At 40.5% G+C, this 27,958-nt stretch overlaps 2 protein-coding genes across 3 annotated transcripts; both read right to left on the reverse strand.

Annotated features, from left to right (window-relative positions):
- Window positions 1-1,742: 1,742 nt before the first annotated feature.
- Window positions 1,743-14,175, reverse strand: LOC106596632 (4-galactosyl-N-acetylglucosaminide 3-alpha-L-fucosyltransferase 9). Of its 2 annotated transcripts, XM_045700010.1 has the most exons (3): window positions 12,665-14,175; window positions 12,250-12,297; window positions 1,743-3,907 (listed from the first exon to the last, which is right to left on the reverse strand). In XM_045700010.1, the coding sequence occupies exons 2-3, from the start codon at window positions 12,274-12,276 to the stop codon at window positions 2,750-2,752; spliced, it is 1,185 nt and encodes a 394-aa protein (XP_045555966.1). In that variant the 5' UTR covers window positions 12,277-12,297; window positions 12,665-14,175; the 3' UTR covers window positions 1,743-2,749. The 2 variants fall into 2 exon arrangements, with proteins under 2 accessions (XP_045555966.1, XP_045555967.1); XM_045700011.1 differs by lacking the exons at window positions 12,250-12,297; window positions 12,665-14,175 and adding an exon at window positions 11,721-11,873 and having other exon boundaries at window positions 1,745-3,907.
- Window positions 14,176-17,863: 3,688 nt separating this feature from the next.
- LOC106576450 (4-galactosyl-N-acetylglucosaminide 3-alpha-L-fucosyltransferase 9-like) lies at window positions 17,864-27,887 on the reverse strand. Its single transcript, XM_045700012.1, has 2 exons — window positions 27,743-27,887; window positions 17,864-19,927 (listed from the first exon to the last, which is right to left on the reverse strand). The coding sequence occupies exon 2, from the start codon at window positions 19,861-19,863 to the stop codon at window positions 18,772-18,774; it is 1,092 nt and encodes a 363-aa protein (XP_045555968.1). The 5' UTR covers window positions 19,864-19,927; window positions 27,743-27,887; the 3' UTR covers window positions 17,864-18,771.
- Between the last annotated feature and the right edge of the window lie 71 nt (window positions 27,888-27,958).

Here is a 27,958-nt window from a genome sequence, read left to right on the forward strand (position 1 = left end):
ATATTTAAAATTCATTGCATTCTCACATCAACTTCAATTCTCTCTCTAAAAAAAAAACGGTATGATGTTAATGCACAGCATTTGTACATTACATGATCTTAATATGGGTTATATTTTACATTACATGATGTTAATATGGTTAACATTTTACATTACATGATCTTAATATGGGTAATATTTTACATTACATGATGTTAACGTGGGTAACATTTTACATTACGTGATGTTAACGTGGGTAACATTTTACATTACATGACATTAATGTGGGTAACATTTTACATTGGGGTGGCAGGTAGCCTAGTGGTTAGAGCATTGGGCCAGTAACCGAAAGGTTGCTGGTTGAATCCCTGAGCTGACAAGGTAAAAAGCTGTCATTCTGCCCCTGAACAAGGCAGTTAACCTGCTGTTCCCTGGTAGGCCGTTATTGTAAATAAGAATTTGTTCTGTTGGGGCTACAGGTTAGCAATGAACCCCGAGTCGGGATTGCTAACAAGGCTGGAAATTCAAAACATCAAAAATCTAATAATTTCAATTTCTCAAACAATCAACTATTTTACACAATTTAAAAGATAAACATCTCCTTAATCTAACCACATTGTTCGATTTTCAAAGAGGCTTTACGGCAAAAGCATAAAGTTAGATTATGTTAGGACAGTACATAGCCACAAAAGTACAAACATCCATTTTCAATTCAAGGTCAGGCGTCACCAAAAGCAGAAACCAGCTAGAATTATGCACTAACCTTTGTCAATCTCCATCAGATGACACTCCTAGGACATTATGTTATACAATACATGCATTTTTTGTTCCATCAAGTTCATATTTATATCCAAAAACAGCATTTTACAGTAGCGTGAAATTCAGATTTTTTTCTTCTCTGAAATGCTTCCGGTGAACATAACAAAATTACTATTCGAAAACATTGGTAAATTATAATATTGTCATTCAAAGAATAATATATTATCATCTCGTAATTGCTACCGAATGGCCAGATCTCAAAATAACTTTACTGGGAAATCACATTTTGCAATAAACGGGGTGCTATGCTAAGAACAATAAGCTATGCTATACAGTTAGCATCATCTAATATCGATAATAACATTGTAAATATCCCCTTACCTTTGATTATCTCCATCAGAAGGCACTGCCAGGAATCGCAGGTCCAGAACAAATGTGGTTTCTTTTGACAAAGTTCATAATTTATGTCCAAATAACACCAAGTAGTTAGCGTTCATTATGCTCCCACAAAACGTGGTGGGGGGGTGTAAAATCACGCCGAAAAGCTAAAAAAAACTAGTAAATAATCTATTTACGTTCGTTCAAACATGTCAAACGTTGTTTAGCATTAATCTTTTGGTCCATTTTTAACGTTAAACATCAGTAATATTTTCACACAACCTATCCTATGTCTAGATAAACAATTATGACAAACTCACGCTTCTCAGATTTATGCGCAGGCGCAAAAAAATGAAGTGACGACATGTCAACTTCCTTGCATTCTAATTTGCTCTCTGTTTATCATAGACGCTTCAAACAACTTTATAAAGATCGTTGACATCTAGTGGAAGCCGTAGGAGTTGCGAAATGAATCCTTTCTCACTATGGTATCTATAAAACAATGACACTAAATAGTACAGTCACAAAATTCACATTTTTTTTTAATCTATTTTTTCACAGGTTTTTGCCTGCAATATGAGTTTTGTTATACTTACAGACACCATTCAAACTGTTTTAGAAAATTCAGAGTGTTTTCTATCCGAATGTGTTAATAATATGCATATCCTAGCTTCTGAGTTGGTGTAGGAGGCAGTTAAAAATGGGCACATATTTTTTTCAAAATTTATCAATACTGCCCCCTAGCCCCAACAGGTTAACTGACTTGCCTAGTTAAATGAAGGTTACATTTAAAAAAACATTACATGATGTTAATGTGGGCAACATTTTACATTACGTGATGTTAATGTGGGTAACATTTTACGTTACGTGATGGTAATGTGGGTAACATTTTACATTACGTGATGTTAATGTGGGTAACATTTTACATTACGTGATGTTAATGTGGGTAACATTTTACGTTACGTGATGGTAATGTGGGTAACATTTTACATTACGTGATGTTAATGTGGGTAACATTTTACATTACGTGATGTTAATGTGGGTAACATTTTACATTACGTGATGTTAATGTGGGTAACATTTTACATTACGTGATGTTAATATGGTTAACATTTTACATTACATGATGTTAATGTGGGTAACATTTTACATTACGTGATGTTAATGTGGGTAACATTTTACATTACGTGATGTTAATGTGGGTAACATTTTACATTATTAGGTAACAAGTCATATTACACGTTCCCCCCTCCTTTCTCTGTCGTGTATTGTATGGTGTGTGTGCACCCCAGGAAAAGTGGCTGTTGCATGTTCAACAGCTACTAGGGCTCCTAATATTCTAAAGGGTTGTTTTGTTTCAAGAAAGAGTGTCTTGTCCATCCCTTCAATATTTGAAGTAGAAATTGTGCACCAGTATTGGATTGTAAAACCCTGTTATATTAAATGAAGTGCCCTTTAATGTAAACCACATGGAGAATTCAATAACAGATTTTTTTTATACGAATAAAGACTTATCGTGCTAAAATGTAGCATTTTGACATGTCCCTACGTGCACTCTCTGATTTCTAGGATGCTTGTCCAGCATACAATACTCTTCACGCAGCCACATTGTTGACCACTACAAATGGGTCAATTAGCCCCAAAACCATTGATTTAGATTATGAAAAGTTTTGTATCCTTTATTTCTTTGAATGTAATCACATGAGCGACAGGCGTGCTCAAGTCCAAACCACCATCCCTGGACTTTAAAGTTCTCCCGCCAGTTGAAGTACCTCATGTATTCTTCATTATTCTGGTCGAGAAAGAGAAGCTTCTTTGCCAGCTCCTCTGTAGAGGAGAAGTCATCCACATGGATGAAAGAGTCCCTTGGGATAAATTGCTCGTAGTTGTCCCTGGATGGACCTAGAACAACGGGCACTGCTCCCAACTTCATAGCGTTGAACAGCTTCTCTGTAGCATAGTCTTTGTAGATGGAGTTTTCAAACGCCAGGTAGAATTTACAGCTCGACAGCGTCTTTGAGTAGTCTTCATTTTCTAGGTATCTACTAAAATGTCTCCCATAGGCCTCTACTTTGACATGTCTATTGAGCTCGTTGAACACCTGTACCCTCTTGTAGTTTGGGTTCCAGTTGCTCACTACCCAGCATACTAATTTGTCCTTCTTGGGCAGCTCAAAGATTTTATCTTCACTCGTTACCTCGACAAGCGACCCATATGGAATCTTGATATCAGAATCCAGTCGATAACTCGCAGTCAAATTGAACAAGTGGTCAACACCAGGGATCCTGTTTGTGTTAGCCGGTGATTCTGCATTCCACCACACCCATTTCTGGAACCATGGACGTTGTTCTTGAGGCATGTTCTTCAGGTCTCCATGGATGTCTCTATGGTGGAAGATGACACCGTGCGCCTTGCTGTAAAGGTTTTTATCCACGGTTAGGTGACAGCCTTTGATGTTGAAGTAGGCACAAGAGTCTATGTCAAAGGCCTGACCAAATGGCCACATCCAGATCAAAATGATAGTGTCTGTGTCTCCGTCATCATCAGCCTGAATGACTGTCTGGGCATGGTGTGTTTTTTGCCCTGTGTGGTTCCCTGCCATACTTACTTGAGGGCAAGGAGAACAACCAGCCTTCCACTCGTGGGATGCCTGGTCAGTAGGGCATGAAAGGAACTTGATCTGGGGTTTGTAGTAAATTAAGAATATTCCCATGAAGCACGCCATAAAAAAACAGCCAATCAGAACAGGCCGTAGAACCCCCTGGGAAGCCGGAGTGGACATACCTTGACCCTTTGAAAGAGAAAAGAGACCAATCAAAACCACTCTAGAATATCAACAACAACTAGAAAAGTATTTATGGATGTGAAATACATTATAATAATGGTAGTGACTGGTTGTAGCTGAAAAAGTAGTTATATAGAAAGATTGATTGAATGTATTTTTAGAATTTCTATTATTATATTAGAATCTTAATGTGACTCTATTACCTTACTGATTGCCTCCCCTATATCTGTCACTTTCTCAGTTTCTTTCCTGTGTCTGCATTAATGTTGTTTTGTTCCCCGTCCAGACGCTGTTCTTGGGTTTTTTTCATGTCCGTTTATCTATTAAAAACCTCTTTGGGCAGATTTGGATAGAAAACACTCTAAAGTTTCTAAAACTGTTAAAATAATGTCTGTGAGTATAACAGAACTGATATGGCAGGCGAAACCCCGAGGACAAATCATTCCCCCCCAAAACAAATTCAGCCTTCCACTGTTTCCAGTGGCTGTCATGTTTATTAGGAGGCTAAATCCTCCCAGATTGCAGTTCCTAGGGCTTCCACTAGATGTCAACAGTCTTTAGAAAGAGTTTCAGGCTTGTTTTTGGAAAAATGAACTAGAATTTGTAGTTTTTCTAAGTGGCTCCCATTTTGGCTGTATTGTTTCCATGTGCGTGGATGAGAGCTATTCTTTGTTGTTTATCTCCGGTAAAGTCAATAACGATTCTTCGTCTTAAATTTTATTGTTTATTTACGTATTAGGGTACTTGAGGTTTGATTATAAACGTTGTTTGACTTGTTTGGAGAAGTTTATTGGTAACTTTTGGGATTCATTGTGTATGCATTTTGAAGGAAGGAAACCAGTGGATTATTGAATGAAGCGAGCCAGCTAAACTGAGTATTTGGGGATATAAAGAAGGACTTTATCGAAAAAGGACCATTTGTGATGTAGCTAGGACCTTTTGAAGTGCCAACAGAAGATGATCTTCAAAGGTAAGGCATTTATTATATCGCTATTTCTGACTTTCGTGGCGCACCTGCCTGGTTGAAAAATGTTTTTCATGCTTTTGTATGCGGGGCGCTGTCCTCAGATAATCGCATGGTGTGCTTTCGCCGTAAAGCCTTTTTGAAATCTGACACAGCGGCTGGATTAACAAGAAGTTAAGCTTTATTTTGATGTATGATGTATTTCCATGAATGTTAAATATTTCTGTTTCTGTAATTTGAATTTGGCGCTCTGCAATTTCACCGGATGTTGTCGAGGTGGGTCGCTAGCGGAACGCCTGCGCCAGAAAGGTTAAATCTTCACTCCCTGTACTTGCTTCTCGTCTCCCAGCGTCTGTCCTCACACTAAACTATCTATATCGAAACTAATTTCCCACATATAATAATAGAGTTAGCCTAAAGACAAGATTAAATTGACAATAGACTGATGGGTGAGAATATTATCAATTGTTAAATTGTATATGAAGAATCCAATGAACAGTTGCAGCTTGGAATTGACACAGAGGCAGGTAAACGGTGTGCCAAAAAGTTACTTTTTCAAATTGTCCTACAAATCACAAGCTGGTAAGACGTTTTGATGTCTATATAGTGTCAGAAAGAGCAGATTATGAAATTCCAAATCACTTATCCTTGCCACACAACTAAAAAAAATGACCCCTTGAGCTACTATATATTTGAAGATATAACTTTTTTTTATATCTTCTTTTTTGAAGATATAACTTAATGGGAAAGGGGGATACCTACAACGGAATGACTCAACTGAAATGTGTCTTCTGCATTTAACCCAACAACTCTGAATTACAGTGATCCCATCCATCCACTCCCCACGTGAACTCAACACTCAAAGAACAGTAATATATTTAAATAGAAAATATGCCATTCTGTTCTTTTGAAATGCATTTTCTTAAATTCATGATGCTCATTAAGACCTGTCTTTAACAAATTAATTATCTTTGTGACAGTGTTTATTTAATTGATTTTAACACTTGAATTGTGTTTTTTTTCAATTGCACATATTGTTACATAAACAAATGAAAATGCTATTGTGTCCTTTTCATATACATTTTCTGTCATATTCTAATGTTATCTAAGACCTTCATAAACACAATTAAATGATAGGATATATTAAATGTATTCATTAGACTGTTATAATGTTGACTTTCAAAGGATGGCCAAAGGGGGTCCAAGGAGGCCAGGCTTTTCTAGCGTTAAGCGCTAGAGCTGGTGACATATGAATTAATTTCAGCAAGCACATTAACTATCTTATATGACAATACACCAGGGAACAAAGAATGTAAAATGCATCACTAGTGAAACTAAGGCTAACATCAGGTGTCGTTCAGTGCTGTTGATAAGTTCAGCATTCATGAGGACAGTCTGATTATCTTGTATGACGATGTATACAGTATGTACAGCAAACACAGTGTACACCAGGGATGGACAACTGCAGTCCTCAGGGGCCTGATGATTGGTGGCACAATTTTGCCCCCAGCACTAGCTGACACACACCTGACTCTAATCTACTACGCTATATGGAATTGTTTTAAGAAGGTCATACCAAGGATCATTTAGCTATATAATTTAGAATTTGATTTAGAAGACCTCTTGAAGTATAAAAAATATATAAAAATATATATTTAAAAAATTGTCTTACTGCTATTAGCCCATACAAACGTGTTGAATAACAGATTCACTAAGTGGAAGAGAGAGTCCCGAAAAAACCCAAAGGAAGTGTTCTGAAGTATATAAGAAAGATCGTAAATGTATTTTTTTTTCATGGTTTTAACCCCTTATTCTTGGAACAAAACAGTCTCCATACACAGTGCCTTCGGAAAGTATTCAGACCCCTTGACTTTTTCCACATTTTGTTACATTACAGCCTTATTCTAAAATTCAAACATTTTTTTTATCAATCTACACACAATATCCCATAATGACAAAGCAAAAACAGCTTTTTATAAATTGTTGCTAATTTATAAAAAAAAAACAACAACTGAAATATCATATTTACGTAAGTACCCTTTAATCAGTACTTTTTTTAAGCACCTTTGGCAGCGATGACAGCGTAGAGTCTTGGGCATGACGCTACAAGCTTGGCACACCTGTATTTGGGGAGTTGCTCCCATTCTTCTCTGAAGATCCTTTCAAGCTCTGTCAGGTTGGATGGGGAACGTTGCTGCACAGCTATTTTCAGGTCTCTCCAGAGATGTTCGATCGGATTCAAGTCCGGGCTCTGGCTGGGCCACTCAAGGACATTCAGAGACTTGTCCCGAAGCCACTCCTGCATTGTCTTGGCTGTGTGCTTTGGGTTGTTGTCCTCCTGAGTGCTCTGGAGCAGGTTTTCATCCAGGATCTCTCTGTACTTTGCTCTGTTCATCTTTCCCCAAATCCTGACTAGTCTCCCAGTCCCTGCCTCTGAAAAAACATCTCCACAGCATGATGCTGCCACCAGACGTGACACTTGACATTCAGCCTAAGAGTTCAATCTTGTTTTCATCAGACCATAGAATCTTGTTTCTCATGGTCTGAGAGTCCTTCGGTGCCTTTAGGCAAACTCCAAGTGGGTTGTCATGTACATTTTACTGAGGAGTGGCTTTCATCTGGCCACTCTACCAGAAAGGCCTGATTGGTGGAGTGCTGCAGAGATGGTTGTCCTCCTGGAGCTGGCCGCCTGGTCAAACTGACCGGGCGGCCAGCTCCAGGAAAAGTCTTGGTGGTTCCAAACATTTTCAATTTAAGAATGATGGAGGCCACTGTGTTTTTGGGGACCTTCAATGCTGCAGAAATGTTTTGGTACCCTTGCCCAGATCTGTGCCTTGACACAATCCTGTCTCTGAGCTCTACGGACAATTCCTCCGACCTCATGGCTTGGTTTTTGCTCTGACATGCACTGTCAACTGTGGGACATTATATAGACAGATGTGTACCTTTCCAAATCATGTTCAATCAATTGACTTTACCACCGGTGAACTCCAATGAAGTTGTAGTGTAATGTGTACACTGGGAGTTGGGAAGCAAGTACAGGGAGTGCAAAGGTAATAATAAATAGTCCGTAGTACAAAACAAGAAACACGAAAAGCGTACAGACATGAAACGGTGTCAATAACACCTGAGGAAAGCACCAAAGGGAGTGACCGATATAGGGGAGGTAATCAGGAAGGTGATGCAGTCCAGGCGAGTCTCATGCCTTATGATTAATGATACATGGTGTGATCATAACAACATACCGGAACTCAAGTCCTTTTGTTCACCTGTCCTAGAATTTCTTACAATCAAATGCAGACCGCCTTATCTACCAAGAGAATTCTCTTCGATTATAATCACAGTTGTGTATATCCCCCAAGCAGACACATCAACGGCACTGAAAGAACTTCATTGGACTCTATGTAAACTGGAAACCATATATCCTAAGGCTGCATTTATTGTAACTGGGGATTTTAACAAGGCTAATCTGAAAACAAGGCTCCCTATATTTTATCAGCATATCGAATGCGCGACCCGGGCTGGCAAAACCCTGGATCATTGTCATTCTAACTTCCGCGACGCATACAAAGCCCTCCCCTGCCCTCCTTTCAGAAAATCTGACCACGACTCCATTTTGTTGCTCCCAGCCTATAGACAGAAACTAAAACAGGAAATGCCCGTGCTCAGGTCTGTTCAACGCTGGTCCGACCAATCGGATTCCACGCTTCAAGATTGCTTCGATCACGTGGACTGGGATATGTTCCGAATACATAGGACAATAACATTGATGAATACGCTGATTCGGTGAGCGAGTTTATTAGCAAATGCGTCGGTGATGTTGTACCCACAGCGACTATTTAAACTTCCCCAACCAGAAACCGTAGATTGATGCCAGCATTTGCGCAAAACTGAAAGCGCGAACCACTGCTTTCAATCAGGGCAAGGCGACCGGAAACATGACCAAATACAAATAGTGTAGCGATTCCCTCCGCAAGGCAATCAAACAAGCTAAGCGTCAGTATAGAGACAAAGTAGAGTCACAATTCAACGGCTTAGACACGAGAGGTATGTGGCAGGGTCTACAGTCAATCACGGACTACAAAAAGAAAACCAGCCCCGTCGCGGACCACGATGTCTTGCTCCCAGACAAACTAAACAACTTCTTTGCTCGCTTTGAGGACAATACAGTGCCACCGACACGGCTCGCTACCAAAACCTGCGGGCTCTCTTTCACTGCAGCCAACTTGAGGAAAACATTTAAATGTGTTATCCCTCGCAAGGCTGACGGCCCAGACGACATCCCTAGCCGCGTCTTCAGAGCATGCGCAGACCAGCTGGCTGGTGTGTTTACGGACATCAATCAATCCTTATCCCAGTCTGCTGTTCCAACGTGCTTCAAGAGGGCCACCATTGTTCCTGTTCCCAAGAAAGCTAAGGTAACTGAGCTAAATGACTATCGCCCCGTAGCACTCACTTCCCGTCATCATGAAGTGCTTTGAGAGACTAGTCAAGGACCATATCGCCTCCACCCTACCTGACACCCTAGACTCACTCCAATTTGCTTACCTCCCAGATAGGTCCACAGACGACGCAATCGCAGTCACACTGCACACTGCCCTAACCCATCTGGACAAGAGGAATACCTATGTAAGAATGCTGTTCATCGACTACAGCTCAGCATTTAACACCATAGTACCCTCCAAACTCGTCATTAAGCTTGAGACCCTGGGTCTCGACCCCGCCCTGTGCAACTGGGTCCTGGACTTCCTGACGGGCCGCTCCTAGGTGGTGAGGGTAGGAAACAACATCCTCACCCCGCTGATCCTCAACACTGGGGCCCCACAAGGGTGCGCTCTCAGCCCTCTCATGTACTCCCTGTTCACCCATGACTGCGTGGCAATGCACGCCTCCAACTCAATCATCAAGTTTGCAGACGACACTACAGTGGTAGGCTTAATTACCAACAACGACGACACGGCCTACAGGGAGGAGGTGAGGGCCCTTGGAGTGTGGTGTCAGGAAAATAACCTCACACACAATGTCAACAAAACAAAGGAGATGATCGTGGACTTCAGGAAACAGCAGAGGGAGCAGTCCCCTATCCACGTCGACCAGACAGTAGTGGAGACAGTAGTGGAGAAGTTTTAAGTTCCTCGGCGTACACATCACGGACAAACTGAAATGGTCCACCCACACAAACAGCGTGGTGAAGAAGGCACAGCAGCGCCTCTTCAACTTCAGGAGGCTGAAGAAATTCGGCTTGTCACCAAAAACACTCACAAACTTTTACAGATGCACAATCGAGAGCATCCTGTCGGGCTGTATCACCACCTGGTACGGCAACTGCTCCGCCCACAACCGTAAGGCTCTCCAGAGGGTAGTGAGGTCTGCACAACGCATCACCGGGGGCAAACTCCCTGCCCTCCAGGACACCTACACCACCCGATGTCACCCGAAGGCCAAAAAGATCATCAAGGACAACAACCACCCGAGCCACTGCCTGTTCACCCCGCTATCATCCAGAAGGTGAGGTCAGTACAGGTGCATCAAAGCTGGGACCGAGAGACTGAAAAACAGCTTCTATCTCAAGGCCATCAGACTGTTAAACAGCCATCCCTAACATTGAGTGGCTGCCAACATACGGACTCATCTCTAGCCACTTTAATAATGAAAAATTGGATGTAATAAATGTATCACTTGCCACTTTAAACAATGCCACTTTATATAATGTTTACATACCCTACATTACTCATCTCATATGTCTATACTGTACGCTATACCATCTACTGCACCTTGCCTATGTTGTTCGGCCATCGCTCATCCATATATTTTTATGTACATATTCTTATTCATTCCTTTACACTTCTGTGAGTATAAGGTAGTTGTTGTGAAATTGTTAGATTACTTGTTAGATATTACTGCATGGTCGGAACTAGAAGCACAAGCATTTCACTACACTTGCATTAACATCTGCTAACCATGTGTATGTGACAAATAACATTTGATTTGATTTGAGGCGCAGGTGTGCGTAATGATGGTGACAGGTGTGTGTAATAATGTGTAAACCGGACGACAACGAGCGCCAGAGAAGAGGAGCAGGAGTAGATGTGTCAGTACCCCCTCCCTAACGCACGGCTCTTGCTGGTCGATCCTGAGGACCAGGAGCGGGACGATCGCTTCTGCTGAGGCACAGAAACCAGTCAAACCAGCTGAGGCATGGGAGTATTGTGAGATGGCATGAGGTATTGTGTGTAGATTGATGAGGAAAACATTTATTTAATCCATTTTAGAATAAGGCTTAAGTTAATGTACTTTTGTATATTTCTAGATTTGCTCTTGAGTGCTTTATTGGGAGTTACTATGTGTGATCCGTCTGCAATGTTCCCGAAGTGTATTGTCCAGTTTTTCTTTTTACAAGTATTTTATAATATCGCCCCTCTTTTGGAACAAAGTATACTTGTGCTACCCTGTGAATACGCCAAGTGCATGTTCAGCAATGTCTCAAACAATGTCTTGGACAAGACCAAACCATACAACCATGTTATCACATAAAACTCATATCATAGTCTAAAATTCTACCAATCATTAACTAGGACTCATGCCTCATTAACTTCCTATTCCTTAGCCTTGTCACAAAAATATCTCTGGTCACTTATTAAACTATATCATAATATGGCAAAGTCATCATTAATCAAAGAATACTCAAATAAAATGACAAATTAACATAAGAAATAGTACAAGATTCCGTATGATTTTTATGATTACTCACAATGCTCTTATTTAGAGTAACAGTTATACATAACCAGTCGAAACGTTGTCATTACTTCAATTATAATAAATAGTTCCTCCTTTGAGCCAAGTTATCAAACTTACCTTGGTATCCACAATGCCAGGAGAAGATGAAGTATTGTATCACACTGTCTACATATACCATCCAGGTGTAGAGATCACTGAGTGACTGAGTGACGCCTCAAAACGCCTTGTGCCGAGCTACTCTCGGAGACGGCAGGTCAGGTAAAAAGGTGTGGCTGCTATTTTTGTTTTCTCTTCACCTGGTTGTCTGATGCAGGCAGGAAGTTTATCAAAGTATGATTGTACTTTTATCATAGTTATTAAGACCTAACTCCACATTCAAAAAGTGAACTTGGAGCATAGTTTATTCTCTCTAATTATGTCTAATAATTTTTTATTATGGACATATCGAAGTAACTTTTTAGTTCACTTTCCATTTGAAAAACAACCTATGCTAATTTTACGTTGGATAGTGAACCTGCCAAAAGCTAGACACACCATCAACTCCATGGTCATACCCCTATGGTTAACATCGGTTTGATGAGATCTTGACCTGATAGAACAAGAATAAGAAAAGTATTTTTTTTTTTTTATTTCCAAGTGACCTTACCTGTTTCAATTTGTCTGACTCATCCATGGCTATGCCCACTAAGAGAACCTGATTTTAGAAGATCAAAAATACAAAACAATAAATGATAAGAATGAAGCATTTTAAATAACTTTGGATTTAAAAAAAATGTAATTGTGAGATGATGTGTAACAAAAGAGCATTCCCACTGAGCACACTGGTTCAATCAACATTGTTTTCATGTCATTTCAATGATGTTGGTTCAACGTTGAATTGATGTCTGTGCTCAGTGGATTAGTCTCTTATTCTCTAAACTAGTTCCACCAAGTATGTTAAAAAACCAACACTGAAACTGAACATAACAACAACACCACCTCTACTGTAATTTACTATATTTGAAAACCAATATTGAATATAATTTGTCTATCACCATAATGAAATTAATAATTTTCTCTACCTTAAAAAAAGCTTGAGTTCTTCAAATGACATGACAATGAGTGAGTGTTGAGGGAATGCGTGTGTGACATTTGTTCGATAAGCAGTAGGTCAGAAAATGTCTCTCCCACTTTTTGGTAACATTCTGCTTCTGGTTTAGTCTAGTAGAGCTATGTAAGTTTGTGGGCTAGACTAGTCTAGCAATGCTGCTACAGGAACTACATAGATGTGGTCAGGTGAATCATGTCTCATCACTGAAAGCAACATTATTTGTGGACTTGTATTCAATTGCATTTCAAAGGAATGAACAGGTACACTTTATTTCAACTAAAGCTTCTCAAAATAATACATACAATATCATTATCAAAGAATAATTATTTAATCAATCTGCCAGCCTTTTATACAACAAATGCCAAGCCTATAGGAAGCCTGTGTGGAGTTTCCATCGTCTTGTGGTTGTGGCCCTGCTTCCTGTCAGAATTTATCTGTCTGCGTTCAGTATATGTCTGTGGTCTGATGTGTTGCAATTTCTTCTCACAGAACAAAAAAGGCTCATAGCCAGTTTTAGATATTCTTTAGCCTATAGCTGTGGTCTGACCTGGATAATGATCTACAGTGCATTCTGAAAGTATTCAGACCCCTTGACTTTTCCCAAAAAAATGTAACGTTACCGCCTTATTCTAAAATTGATTAAATTGTTTGTTACAAAAATATAAATGCATCATGTAAAGTGTTGGTCACATGTTTCATGAGCTGAAATAAAAGATCCCAAAAAGTTTGCTGATGTCAACGTTGTGAACAGAGTGTCCCATGGTGGCGGTGAGGTTATGTTGTGGGCAGACATAAGCTACAGACAACAAACACAGTTGAATTTCATCAATGGCAATTTGAATGCACAGAGATACCGGGACAAGATCCTGAGGCCCATTGTCATGCCATTCATCCACCGTTATCACCTCATGTTTCAGCATGACAATGCAAGGCATCATGTTGCAAGGATCTGTACACAATTCCTGGAAACTGAATATGTCTCAGTACTTCTATGACCTACATACTCAGACATGTCACCCATTGAGCATGTTTGGGATGCTCTGGATCGACGTGTTCCAGTTCTCGCCAATATCCAGAAACTTCGCAAAGCCATTGAAGGAGTGGAACAACATTCCACAGGCCACAATCAACAGCCTGATCAACTCTTTGCGAAGTCGATGTGTCGTGCTGCATGAGGCCACACCAGTGGTCACACCAGATACTGATTGGTTTTCTGATCCACGCCCCTACCATTTTTTTTTTAAGGTATCTGTATTCCCAGTCATATGAAATCCATAGATTAGGGCCTTTTTTCAAATTGACTGATTTCCTTATATGCACTGTAACTCAGTAAAATGTACATGTTTTTACAAGCATTCTACAATACTCAAGGCACATTCATTCCAGACCTTAGTTTTTAATAATCAGACAGTATTCAGTACATGACATACAGTGGGAGAAAAAAGTATTTGATCCCCTGCTGATTTTGTATGTTTGCCCACTTACAAAGAAATGATCAGTCTATAATTTTAATAGTAGGTTTATTTCAACAGTGAGCGACAGTATAACAACAAAGAAATCCAGAAAAACGCATGTCAAAAATGTTATAATAAGATTTGCATTTAAATGAGGGAAATACGTATTTGACCCCTCTCTAAAACATGACTTAGTACTTGGTGGCAAAACCCTTGTTGGCAATCACAGAGCTCAGACGTTTCTTGTAGTTGGCCACCAGGTTTGCACACATCTCAGGAGGGATTTTGTCCCACTCCTCTTTGCAGATCTTCTCCAAGTCATTAAGGTTTCGAGGCTGACATTTGGCAACTCGAACCTTCAGCTCCCTCCACAGATTTTCTATGGGATTAAGGTCTGGAGACTGGCCTGACCTTAATGTGCCACTCCTTTGTTGCCTTGGCCGTGTGTTTTGGGTCATTGTCAAGCTGGAATACCCATCCACGACCCATTTTCAATGCCTGAGGGAAGGAGGTTCTCACCCAAGATTTGACGGTACATGGCCCCGTCAAATGATGCTGTGAAGTTGTCCTGTCCCCTTAGCAGAAAAACACCCCCAAAGCATAATGTTTCCACCTCCATGTTTGACGGTAGAGATGGTGTTCTTGGGGTCATAGGCAGCATTCCTCCTCCTCCAAACACGGTGAGTTGAGTTGATGTCAAAGAGCTCCATATTGGTCTCATCTGACCACAACACTTTCACCAGTTGTCCTCTGAGTCATTCAGATGTTCATTGGCAAACTTCAGACGGGCATGTATATGTATTCTTGAGCAGGGGGACCTTGCGGGCGGTGCAGGATTTCAGTCCTTCACGGCGTAGTGTGTTACCAATTGTTTTCTTGGTGACTATGGTCCCAGCTGCCTTGAGATCATTGACAAGATCCTCCCGTGTAGTTCTGGGCTGATTCCTCACCGTTCTCATGATCATTGCAACTCCACGAGGTGAGATCTTGCATGGAGCCCCAGGCCGAGAGATATTGACAGTTCTTTTGTGTTTCTTCCATTTGCGAATAATCGCACCAAATGTTGTCACCTTCTCACCAAGCTGCTTGGCGATGGTCTTGTAGCCCATTCCAGCCTTGTGTAGGTCTACAATCTTGTCCCTGGAGAGCTCTTTGGTCTTGGTCATGTTGGAGAGTTTGGAATCTGATTGATTGATTGCTTCTGTGGACAGGTGTCTTTTTTTTTACAGGTAACAAGCTGCGGTTAGGAGCACTCCCTTTAAGAGTGTGCTCCTAATCTCAGCTCGTTACCTGTATAAAAGACACCTGGGAGCCAGAAATATTTCTGATTGAGAGGGGGTCAAATACTTATTTCCCTCATTAAAATGCAAATCAATTTATAACATTTCTGACATGCGTTTTTCTGGATATTTTTGTTGTTATTCTGTCACTCACTGTTGAAATAAACCTACCATTAAAATTATAGACTGATCCTTTCTTTGTCAGTGGGCAAACGTACAAAATCAGCAGGGGATCAAATACTTTTTTCCCCCCACTGTATCTTGAAGGTCTTACAACTCTTTTCACTGTGTCGAGAGAGTCAGTGTGGAAAATTCCTCACAGCTGTACTTTTCCCTTCCCCCTTTCAAAGGATACTCAAAGGCACAGTAAGTACACAACCAATTTATCTTTCTGTCTGTGCTGTAAGGTTGTATGGTTTCCTTTTGTTTTGTGCTGGTAGGTAACATTGCAAAAACAAATATATGCAAAGGGATTGCTCTGTTTGGGCAGTGGAGTAAAGGAGTGCATATTCTGAACTGATCAAGCAGGTGTAAATTATGTGGCTGCTGTGAGGTGGTCAACATTAATAAAAATGTAAATATCCACAAAAATCTTGAACAATATTTAAAATTCATTGCATTCTCACATCAACTTCAATTCTCTCTCTAAAAAAAAAACGGTATGATGTTAATGCACAGCATTTGTACATTACATGATCTTAATATGGGTTATATTTTACATTACATGATGTTAATATGGTTAACATTTTACATTACATGATCTTAATATGGGTAATATTTTACATTACATGATGTTAACGTGGGTAACATTTTACATTACGTGATGTTAACGTGGGTAACATTTTACATTACATGACATTAATGTGGGTAACATTTTACATTGGGGTGGCAGGTAGCCTAGTGGTTAGAGCATTGGGCCAGTAACCGAAAGGTTGCTGGTTGAATCCCTGAGCTGACAAGGTAAAAAGCTGTCATTCTGCCCCTGAACAAGGCAGTTAACCTGCTGTTCCCTGGTAGGCCGTTATTGTAAATAAGAATTTGTTCTGTTGGGGCTACAGGTTAGCAATGAACCCCGAGTCGGGATTGCTAACAAGGCTGGAAATTCAAAACATCAAAAATCTAATAATTTCAATTTCTCAAACAATCAACTATTTTACACAATTTAAAAGATAAACATCTCCTTAATCTAACCACATTGTTCGATTTTCAAAGAGGCTTTACGGCAAAAGCATAAAGTTAGATTATGTTAGGACAGTACATAGCCACAAAAGTACAAACATCCATTTTCAATTCAAGGTCAGGCGTCACCAAAAGCAGAAACCAGCTAGAATTATGCACTAACCTTTGTCAATCTCCATCAGATGACACTCCTAGGACATTATGTTATACAATACATGCATTTTTTGTTCCATCAAGTTCATATTTATATCCAAAAACAGCATTTTACAGTAGCGTGAAATTCAGATTTTTTCTTCTCTGAAATGCTTCCGGTGAACATAACAAAATTACTATTCGAAAACATTGGTAAATTATAATATTGTCATTCAAAGAATAATATATTATCATCTCGTAATTGCTACCGAATGGCCAGATCTCAAAATAACTTTACTGGGAAATCACATTTTGCAATAAACGGGGTGCTATGCTAAGAACAATAAGCTATGCTATACAGTTAGCATCATCTAATATCGATAATAACATTGTAAATATCCCCTTACCTTTGATTATCTCCATCAGAAGGCACTGCCAGGAATCGCAGGTCCAGAACAAATGTGGTTTCTTTTGACAAAGTTCATAATTTATGTCCAAATAACACCAAGTAGTTAGCGTTCATTATGCTCCCACAAAACGTGGTGGGGGGGTGTAAAATCACGCCGAAAAGCTAAAAAAAACTAGTAAATAATCTATTTACGTTCGTTCAAACATGTCAAACGTTGTTTAGCATTAATCTTTTGGTCCATTTTTAACGTTAAACATCAGTAATATTTTCACACAACCTATCCTATGTCTAGATAAACAATTATGACAAACTCACGCTTCTCAGATTTATGCGCAGGCGCAAAAAATGAAGTGACGACATGTCAACTTCCTTGCATTCTAATTTGCTCTCTGTTTATCATAGACGCTTCAAACAACTTTATAAAGATCGTTGACATCTAGTGGAAGCCGTAGGAGTTGCGAAATGAATCCTTTCTCACTATGGTATCTATAAAACAATGACACTAAATAGTACAGTCACAAAATTCACATTTTTTTTAATCTATTTTTTCACAGGTTTTTGCCTGCAATATGAGTTTTGTTATACTTACAGACACCATTCAAACTGTTTTAGAAAATTCAGAGTGTTTTCTATCCGAATGTGTTAATAATATGCATATCCTAGCTTCTGAGTTGGTGTAGGAGGCAGTTAAAAATGGGCACATATTTTTTCAAAATTTATCAATACTGCCCCCTAGCCCCAACAGGTTAACTGACTTGCCTAGTTAAATGAAGGTTACATTTAAAAAAACATTACATGATGTTAATGTGGGCAACATTTTACATTACGTGATGTTAATGTGGGTAACATTTTACGTTACGTGATGGTAATGTGGGTAACATTTTACATTACGTGATGTTAATGTGGGTAACATTTTACATTACGTGATGTTAATGTGGGTAACATTTTACGTTACGTGATGGTAATGTGGGTAACATTTTACATTACGTGATGTTAATGTGGGTAACATTTTACATTACGTGATGTTAATGTGGGTAACATTTTACATTACGTGATGTTAATGTGGGTAACATTTTACATTACGTGATGTTAATATGGTTAACATTTTACATTACATGATGTTAATGTGGGTAACATTTTACATTACGTGATGTTAATGTGGGTAACATTTTACATTACGTGATGTTAATGTGGGTAACATTTTACATTATTAGGTAACAAGTCATATTACACGTTCCCCCCTCCTTTCTCTGTCGTGTATTGTATGGTGTGTGTGCACCCCAGGAAAAGTGGCTGTTGCATGTTCAACAGCTACTAGGGCTCCTAATATTCTAAAGGGTTGTTTTGTTTCAAGAAAGAGTGTCTTGTCCATCCCTTCAATATTTGAAGTAGAAATTGTGCACCAGTATTGGATTGTAAAACCCTGTTATATTAAATGAAGTGCCCTTTAATGTAAACCACATGGAGAATTCAATAACAGATTTTTTTATACGAATAAAGACTTATCGTGCTAAAATGTAGCATTTTGACATGTCCCTACGTGCACTCTCTGATTTCTAGGATGCTTGTCCAGCATACAATACTCTTCACGCAGCCACATTGTTGACCACTACAAATGGGTCAATTAGCCCCAAAACCATTGATTTAGATTATGAAAAGTTTTGTATCCTTTATTTCTTTGAATGTAATCACATGAGCGACAGGCGTGCTCAAGTCCAAACCACCATCCCTGGACTTTAAAGTTCTCCCGCCAGTTGAAGTACCTCATGTATTCTTCATTATTCTGGTCGAGAAAGAGAAGCTTCTTTGCCAGCTCCTCTGTAGAGGAGAAGTCATCCACATGGATGAAAGAGTCCCTTGGGATAAATTGCTCGTAGTTGTCCCTGGATGGACCTAGAACAACGGGCACTGCTCCCAACTTCATAGCGTTGAACAGCTTCTCTGTAGCATAGTCTTTGTAGATGGAGTTTTCAAACGCCAGGTAGAATTTACAGCTCGACAGCGTCTTTGAGTAGTCTTCATTTTCTAGGTATCTACTAAAATGTCTCCCATAGGCCTCTACTTTGACATGTCTATTGAGCTCGTTGAACACCTGTACCCTCTTGTAGTTTGGGTTCCAGTTGCTCACTACCCAGCATACTAATTTGTCCTTCTTGGGCAGCTCAAAGATTTTATCTTCACTCGTTACCTCGACAAGCGACCCATATGGAATCTTGATATCAGAATCCAGTCGATAACTCGCAGTCAAATTGAACAAGTGGTCAACACCAGGGATCCTGTTTGTGTTAGCCGGTGATTCTGCATTCCACCACACCCATTTCTGGAACCATGGACGTTGTTCTTGAGGCATGTTCTTCAGGTCTCCATGGATGTCTCTATGGTGGAAGATGACACCGTGCGCCTTGCTGTAAAGGTTTTTATCCACGGTTAGGTGACAGCCTTTGATGTTGAAGTAGGCACAAGAGTCTATGTCAAAGGCCTGACCAAATGGCCACATCCAGATCAAAATGATAGTGTCTGTGTCTCCGTCATCATCAGCCTGAATGACTGTCTGGGCATGGTGTGTTTTTTGCCCTGTGTGGTTCCCTGCCATACTTACTTGAGGGCAAGGAGAACAACCAGCCTTCCACTCGTGGGATGCCTGGTCAGTAGGGCATGAAAGGAACTTGATCTGGGGTTTGTAGTAAATTAAGAATATTCCCATGAAGCACGCCATAAAAAACAGCCAATCAGAACAGGCCGTAGAACCCCTGGGAAGCCGGAGTGGACATACCTTGACCCTTTGAAAGAGAAAAGAGACCAATCAAAACCACTCTAGAATATCAACAACAACTAGAAAAGTATTTATGGATGTGAAATACATTATAATAATGGTAGTGACTGGTTGTAGCTGAAAAAGTAGTTATATAGAAAGATTGATTGAATGTATTTTTAGAATTTCTATTATTATATTAGAATCTTAATGTGACTCTATTACCTTACTGATTGCCTCCCCTATATCTGTCACTTTCTCAGTTTCTTTCCTGTGTCTGCATTAATGTTGTTTTGTTCCCCGTCCAGACGCTGTTCTTGGGTTTTTTTTCATGTCCGTTTATCTATTAAAAACCTCTTTGGGCAGATTTGGATAGAAAACACTCTAAAGTTTCTAAAACTGTTAAAATAATGTCTGTGAGTATAACAGAACTGATATGGCAGGCGAAACCCCGAGGACAAATCATTCCCCCCAAAACAAATTCAGCCTTCCACTGTTTCCAGTGGCTGTCATGTTTATTAGGAGGCTAAATCCTCCCAGATTGCAGTTCCTAGGGCTTCCACTAGATGTCAACAGTCTTTAGAAAGAGTTTCAGGCTTGTTTTTGGAAAAATGAACTAGAATTTGTAGTTTTTCTAAGTGGCTCCCATTTTGGCTGTATTGTTTCCATGTGCGTGGATGAGAGCTATTCTTTGTTGTTTATCTCCGGTAAAGTCAATAACGATTCTTCGTCTTAAATTTTATTGTTTATTTACGTATTAGGGTACTTGAGGTTTGATTATAAACGTTGTTTGACTTGTTTGGAGAAGTTTATTGGTAACTTTTGGGATTCATTGTGTATGCATTTTGAAGGAAGGAAACCAGTGGATTATTGAATGAAGCGAGCCAGCTAAACTGAGTATTTGGGGATATAAAGAAGGACTTTATCGAAAAAGGACCATTTGTGATGTAGCTAGGACCTTTTGAAGTGCCAACAGAAGATGATCTTCAAAGGTAAGGCATTTATTATATCGCTATTTCTGACTTTCGTGGCGCACCTGCCTGGTTGAAAAATGTTTTTCATGCTTTTGTATGCGGGCGCTGTCCTCAGATAATCGCATGGTGTGCTTTCGCCGTAAAGCCTTTTTGAAATCTGACACAGCGGCTGGATTAACAAGAAGTTAAGCTTTATTTTGATGTATGATGTATTTCCATGAATGTTAAATATTTCTGTTTCTGTAATTTGAATTTGGCGCTCTGCAATTTCACCGGATGTTGTCGAGGTGGGTCGCTAGCGGAACGCCTGCGCCAGAAAGGTTAAATCTTCACTCCCTGTACTTGCTTCTCGTCTCCCAGCGTCTGTCCTCACACTAAACTATCTATATCGAAACTAATTTCCCACATATAATAATAGAGTTAGCCTAAAGACAAGATTAAATTGACAATAGACTGATGGGTGAGAATATTATCAATTGTTAAATTGTATATGAAGAATCCAATGAACAGTTGCAGCTTGGAATTGACACAGAGGCAGGTAAACGGTGTGCCAAAAAGTTACTTTTTCAAATTGTCCTACAAATCACAAGCTGGTAAGACGTTTTGATGTCTATATAGTGTCAGAAAGAGCAGATTATGAAATTCCAAATCACTTATCCTTGCCACACAACTAAAAAAAATGACCCCTTGAGCTACTATATATTTGAAGATATAACTTTTTTTTTATATCTTCTTTTTTTGAAGATATAACTTAATGGGAAAGGGGGATACCTACAACGGAATGACTCAACTGAAATGTGTCTTCTGCATTTAACCCAACAACTCTGAATTACAGTGATCCCATCCATCCACTCCCCACGTGAACTCAACACTCAAAGAACAGTAATATATTTAAATAGAAAATATGCCATTCTGTTCTTTTGAAATGCATTTTCTTAAATTCATGATGCTCATTAAGACCTGTCTTTAACAAATTAATTATCTTTGTGACAGTGTTTATTTAATTGATTTTAACACTTGAATTGTGTTTTTTTTTCAATTGCACATATTGTTACATAAACAAATGAAAATGCTATTGTGTCCTTTTCATATACATTTTCTGTCATATTCTAATGTTATCTAAGACCTTCATAAACACAATTAAATGATAGGATATATTAAATGTATTCATTAGACTGTTATAATGTTGACTTTCAAAGGATGGCCAAAGGGGGTCCAAGGAGGCCAGGCTTTTCTAGCGTTAAGCGCTAGAGCTGGTGACATATGAATTAATTTCAGCAAGCACATTAACTATCTTATATGACAATACACCAGGGAACAAAGAATGTAAAATGCATCACTAGTGAAACTAAGGCTAACATCAGGTGTCGTTCAGTGCTGTTGATAAGTTCAGCATTCATGAGGACAGTCTGATTATCTTGTATGACGATGTATACAGTATGTACAGCAAACACAGTGTACACCAGGGATGGACAACTGCAGTCCTCAGGGGCCTGATGATTGGTGGCACAATTTTGCCCCAGCACTAGCTGACACACACCTGACTCTAATCTACTACGCTATATGGAATTGTTTTAAGAAGGTCATACCAAGGATCATTTAGCTATATAATTTAGAATTTGATTTAGAAGACCTCTTGAAGTATAAAAAAATATATAAAAATATATATTTAAAAAATTGTCTTACTGCTATTAGCCCATACAAACGTGTTGAATAACAGATTCACTAAGTGGAAGAGAGAGTCCCGAAAAAACCCAAAGGAAGTGTTCTGAAGTATATAAGAAAGATCGTAAATGTATTTTTTTTTCATGGTTTTAACCCCTTATTCTTGGAACAAAACAGTCTCCATACACAGTGCCTTCGGAAAGTATTCAGACCCCTTGACTTTTTCCACATTTTGTTACATTACAGCCTTATTCTAAAATTCAAACATTTTTTTTATCAATCTACACACAATATCCCATAATGACAAAGCAAAAACAGCTTTTTATAAATTGTTGCTAATTTATAAAAAAAAAACAACAACTGAAATATCATATTTACGTAAGTACCCTTTAATCAGTACTTTTTTAAGCACCTTTGGCAGCGATGACAGCGTAGAGTCTTGGGCATGACGCTACAAGCTTGGCACACCTGTATTTGGGGAGTTGCTCCCATTCTTCTCTGAAGATCCTTTCAAGCTCTGTCAGGTTGGATGGGGAACGTTGCTGCACAGCTATTTTCAGGTCTCTCCAGAGATGTTCGATCGGATTCAAGTCCGGGCTCTGGCTGGGCCACTCAAGGACATTCAGAGACTTGTCCCGAAGCCACTCCTGCATTGTCTTGGCTGTGTGCTTTGGGTTGTTGTCCTCCTGAGTGCTCTGGAGCAGGTTTTCATCCAGGATCTCTCTGTACTTTGCTCTGTTCATCTTTCCCCAAATCCTGACTAGTCTCCCAGTCCCTGCCTCTGAAAAAACATCTCCACAGCATGATGCTGCCACCAGACGTGACACTTGACATTCAGCCTAAGAGTTCAATCTTGTTTTCATCAGACCATAGAATCTTGTTTCTCATGGTCTGAGAGTCCTTCGGTGCCTTTAGGCAAACTCCAAGTGGGTTGTCATGTACATTTTACTGAGGAGTGGCTTTCATCTGGCCACTCTACCAGAAAGGCCTGATTGGTGGAGTGCTGCAGAGATGGTTGTCCTCCTGGAGCTGGCCGCCTGGTCAAACTGACCGGGCGGCCAGCTCCAGGAAAAGTCTTGGTGGTTCCAAACATTTTCAATTTAAGAATGATGGAGGCCACTGTGTTTTTGGGGACCTTCAATGCTGCAGAAATGTTTTGGTACCCTTGCCCAGATCTGTGCCTTGACACAATCCTGTCTCTGAGCTCTACGGACAATTCCTCCGACCTCATGGCTTGGTTTTTGCTCTGACATGCACTGTCAACTGTGGGACATTATATAGACAGATGTGTACCTTTCCAAATCATGTTCAATCAATTGACTTTACCACCGGTGAACTCCAATGAAGTTGTAGTGTAATGTGTACACTGGGAGTTGGGAAGCAAGTACAGGGAGTGCAAAGGTAATAATAAATAGTCCGTAGTACAAAACAAGAAACACGAAAAGCGTACAGACATGAAACGGTGTCAATAACACCTGAGGAAAGCACCAAAGGGAGTGACCGATATAGGGGAGGTAATCAGGAAGGTGATGCAGTCCAGGCGAGTCTCATGCCTTATGATTAATGATACATGGTGTGATCATAACAACATACCGGAACTCAAGTCCTTTTGTTCACCTGTCCTAGAATTTCTTACAATCAAATGCAGACCGCCTTATCTACCAAGAGAATTCTCTTCGATTATAATCACAGTTGTGTATATCCCCCAAGCAGACACATCAACGGCACTGAAAGAACTTCATTGGACTCTATGTAAACTGGAAACCATATATCCTAAGGCTGCATTTATTGTAACTGGGGATTTTAACAAGGCTAATCTGAAAACAAGGCTCCCTATATTTTATCAGCATATCGAATGCGCGACCCGGGCTGGCAAAACCCTGGATCATTGTCATTCTAACTTCCGCGACGCATACAAAGCCCTCCCCTGCCCTCCTTTCAGAAAATCTGACCACGACTCCATTTTGTTGCTCCCAGCCTATAGACAGAAACTAAAACAGGAAATGCCCGTGCTCAGGTCTGTTCAACGCTGGTCCGACCAATCGGATTCCACGCTTCAAGATTGCTTCGATCACGTGGACTGGGATATGTTCCGAATACATAGGACAATAACATTGATGAATACGCTGATTCGGTGAGCGAGTTTATTAGCAAATGCGTCGGTGATGTTGTACCCACAGCGACTATTTAAACTTCCCCAACCAGAAACCGTAGATTGATGCCAGCATTTGCGCAAAACTGAAAGCGCGAACCACTGCTTTCAATCAGGGCAAGGCGACCGGAAACATGACCAAATACAAATAGTGTAGCGATTCCCTCCGCAAGGCAATCAAACAAGCTAAGCGTCAGTATAGAGACAAAGTAGAGTCACAATTCAACGGCTTAGACACGAGAGGTATGTGGCAGGGTCTACAGTCAATCACGGACTACAAAAAGAAAACCAGCCCCGTCGCGGACCACGATGTCTTGCTCCCAGACAAACTAAACAACTTCTTTGCTCGCTTTGAGGACAATACAGTGCCACCGACACGGCTCGCTACCAAAACCTGCGGGCTCTCTTTCACTGCAGCCAACTTGAGGAAAACATTTAAATGTGTTATCCCTCGCAAGGCTGACGGCCCAGACGACATCCCTAGCCGCGTCTTCAGAGCATGCGCAGACCAGCTGGCTGGTGTGTTTACGGACATCAATCAATCCTTATCCCAGTCTGCTGTTCCAACGTGCTTCAAGAGGGCCACCATTGTTCCTGTTCCCAAGAAAGCTAAGGTAACTGAGCTAAATGACTATCGCCCCGTAGCACTCACTTCCCGTCATCATGAAGTGCTTTGAGAGACTAGTCAAGGACCATATCGCCTCCACCCTACCTGACACCCTAGACTCACTCCAATTTGCTTACCTCCCAGATAGGTCCACAGACGACGCAATCGCAGTCACACTGCACACTGCCCTAACCCATCTGGACAAGAGGAATACCTATGTAAGAATGCTGTTCATCGACTACAGCTCAGCATTTAACACCATAGTACCCTCCAAACTCGTCATTAAGCTTGAGACCCTGGGTCTCGACCCCGCCCTGTGCAACTGGGTCCTGGACTTCCTGACGGGCCGCTCCTAGGTGGTGAGGGTAGGAAACAACATCCTCACCCCGCTGATCCTCAACACTGGGGCCCCACAAGGGTGCGCTCTCAGCCCTCTCATGTACTCCCTGTTCACCCATGACTGCGTGGCAATGCACGCCTCCAACTCAATCATCAAGTTTGCAGACGACACTACAGTGGTAGGCTTAATTACCAACAACGACGACACGGCCTACAGGGAGGAGGTGAGGGCCCTTGGAGTGTGGTGTCAGGAAAATAACCTCACACACAATGTCAACAAAACAAAGGAGATGATCGTGGACTTCAGGAAACAGCAGAGGGAGCAGTCCCCTATCCACGTCGACCAGACAGTAGTGGAGACAGTAGTGGAGAAGTTTTAAGTTCCTCGGCGTACACATCACGGACAAACTGAAATGGTCCACCCACACAAACAGCGTGGTGAAGAAGGCACAGCAGCGCCTCTTCAACTTCAGGAGGCTGAAGAAATTCGGCTTGTCACCAAAAACACTCACAAACTTTTACAGATGCACAATCGAGAGCATCCTGTCGGGCTGTATCACCACCTGGTACGGCAACTGCTCCGCCCACAACCGTAAGGCTCTCCAGAGGGTAGTGAGGTCTGCACAACGCATCACCGGGGGCAAACTCCCTGCCCTCCAGGACACCTACACCACCCGATGTCACCCGAAGGCCAAAAAGATCATCAAGGACAACAACCACCCGAGCCACTGCCTGTTCACCCCGCTATCATCCAGAAGGTGAGGTCAGTACAGGTGCATCAAAGCTGGGACCGAGAGACTGAAAAACAGCTTCTATCTCAAGGCCATCAGACTGTTAAACAGCCATCCCTAACATTGAGTGGCTGCCAACATACGGACTCATCTCTAGCCACTTTAATAATGAAAAATTGGATGTAATAAATGTATCACTTGCCACTTTAAACAATGCCACTTTATATAATGTTTACATACCCTACATTACTCATCTCATATGTCTATACTGTACGCTATACCATCTACTGCACCTTGCCTATGTTGTTCGGCCATCGCTCATCCATATATTTTTATGTACATATTCTTATTCATTCCTTTACACTTCTGTGAGTATAAGGTAGTTGTTGTGAAATTGTTAGATTACTTGTTAGATATTACTGCATGGTCGGAACTAGAAGCACAAGCATTTCACTACACTTGCATTAACATCTGCTAACCATGTGTATGTGACAAATAACATTTGATTTGATTTGAGGCGCAGGTGTGCGTAATGATGGTGACAGGTGTGTGTAATAATGTGTAAACCGGACGACAACGAGCGCCAGAGAAGAGGAGCAGGAGTAGATGTGTCAGTACCCCCTCCCTAACGCACGGCTCTTGCTGGTCGATCCTGAGGACCAGGAGCGGGACGATCGCTTCTGCTGAGGCACAGAAACCAGTCAAACCAGCTGAGGCATGGGAGTATTGTGAGATGGCATGAGGTATTGTGTGTAGATTGATGAGGAAAACATTTATTTAATCCATTTTAGAATAAGGCTTAAGTTAATGTACTTTTGTATATTTCTAGATTTGCTCTTGAGTGCTTTATTGGGAGTTACTATGTGTGATCCGTCTGCAATGTTCCCGAAGTGTATTGTCCAGTTTTTCTTTTTTACAAGTATTTTATAATATCGCCCCTCTTTTGGAACAAAGTATACTTGTGCTACCCTGTGAATACGCCAAGTGCATGTTCAGCAATGTCTCAAACAATGTCTTGGACAAGACCAAACCATACAACCATGTTATCACATAAAACTCATATCATAGTCTAAAATTCTACCAATCATTAACTAGGACTCATGCCTCATTAACTTCCTATTCCTTAGCCTTGTCACAAAAATATCTCTGGTCACTTATTAAACTATATCATAATATGGCAAAGTCATCATTAATCAAAGAATACTCAAATAAAATGACAAATTAACATAAGAAATAGTACAAGATTCCGTATGATTTTTATGATTACTCACAATGCTCTTATTTAGAGTAACAGTTATACATAACCAGTCGAAACGTTGTCATTACTTCAATTATAATAAATAGTTCCTCCTTTGAGCCAAGTTATCAAACTTACCTTGGTATCCACAATGCCAGGAGAAGATGAAGTATTGTATCACACTGTCTACATATACCATCCAGGTGTAGAGATCACTGAGTGACTGAGTGACGCCTCAAAACGCCTTGTGCCGAGCTACTCTCGGAGACGGCAGGTCAGGTAAAAAGGTGTGGCTGCTATTTTTGTTTTCTCTTCACCTGGTTGTCTGATGCAGGCAGGAAGTTTATCAAAGTA

Source organism: Salmo salar, chromosome ssa17, assembly GCF_905237065.1.
Source record: "Salmo salar chromosome ssa17, Ssal_v3.1, whole genome shotgun sequence".
NCBI lineage: Eukaryota > Metazoa > Chordata > Actinopteri > Salmoniformes > Salmonidae > Salmo > Salmo salar.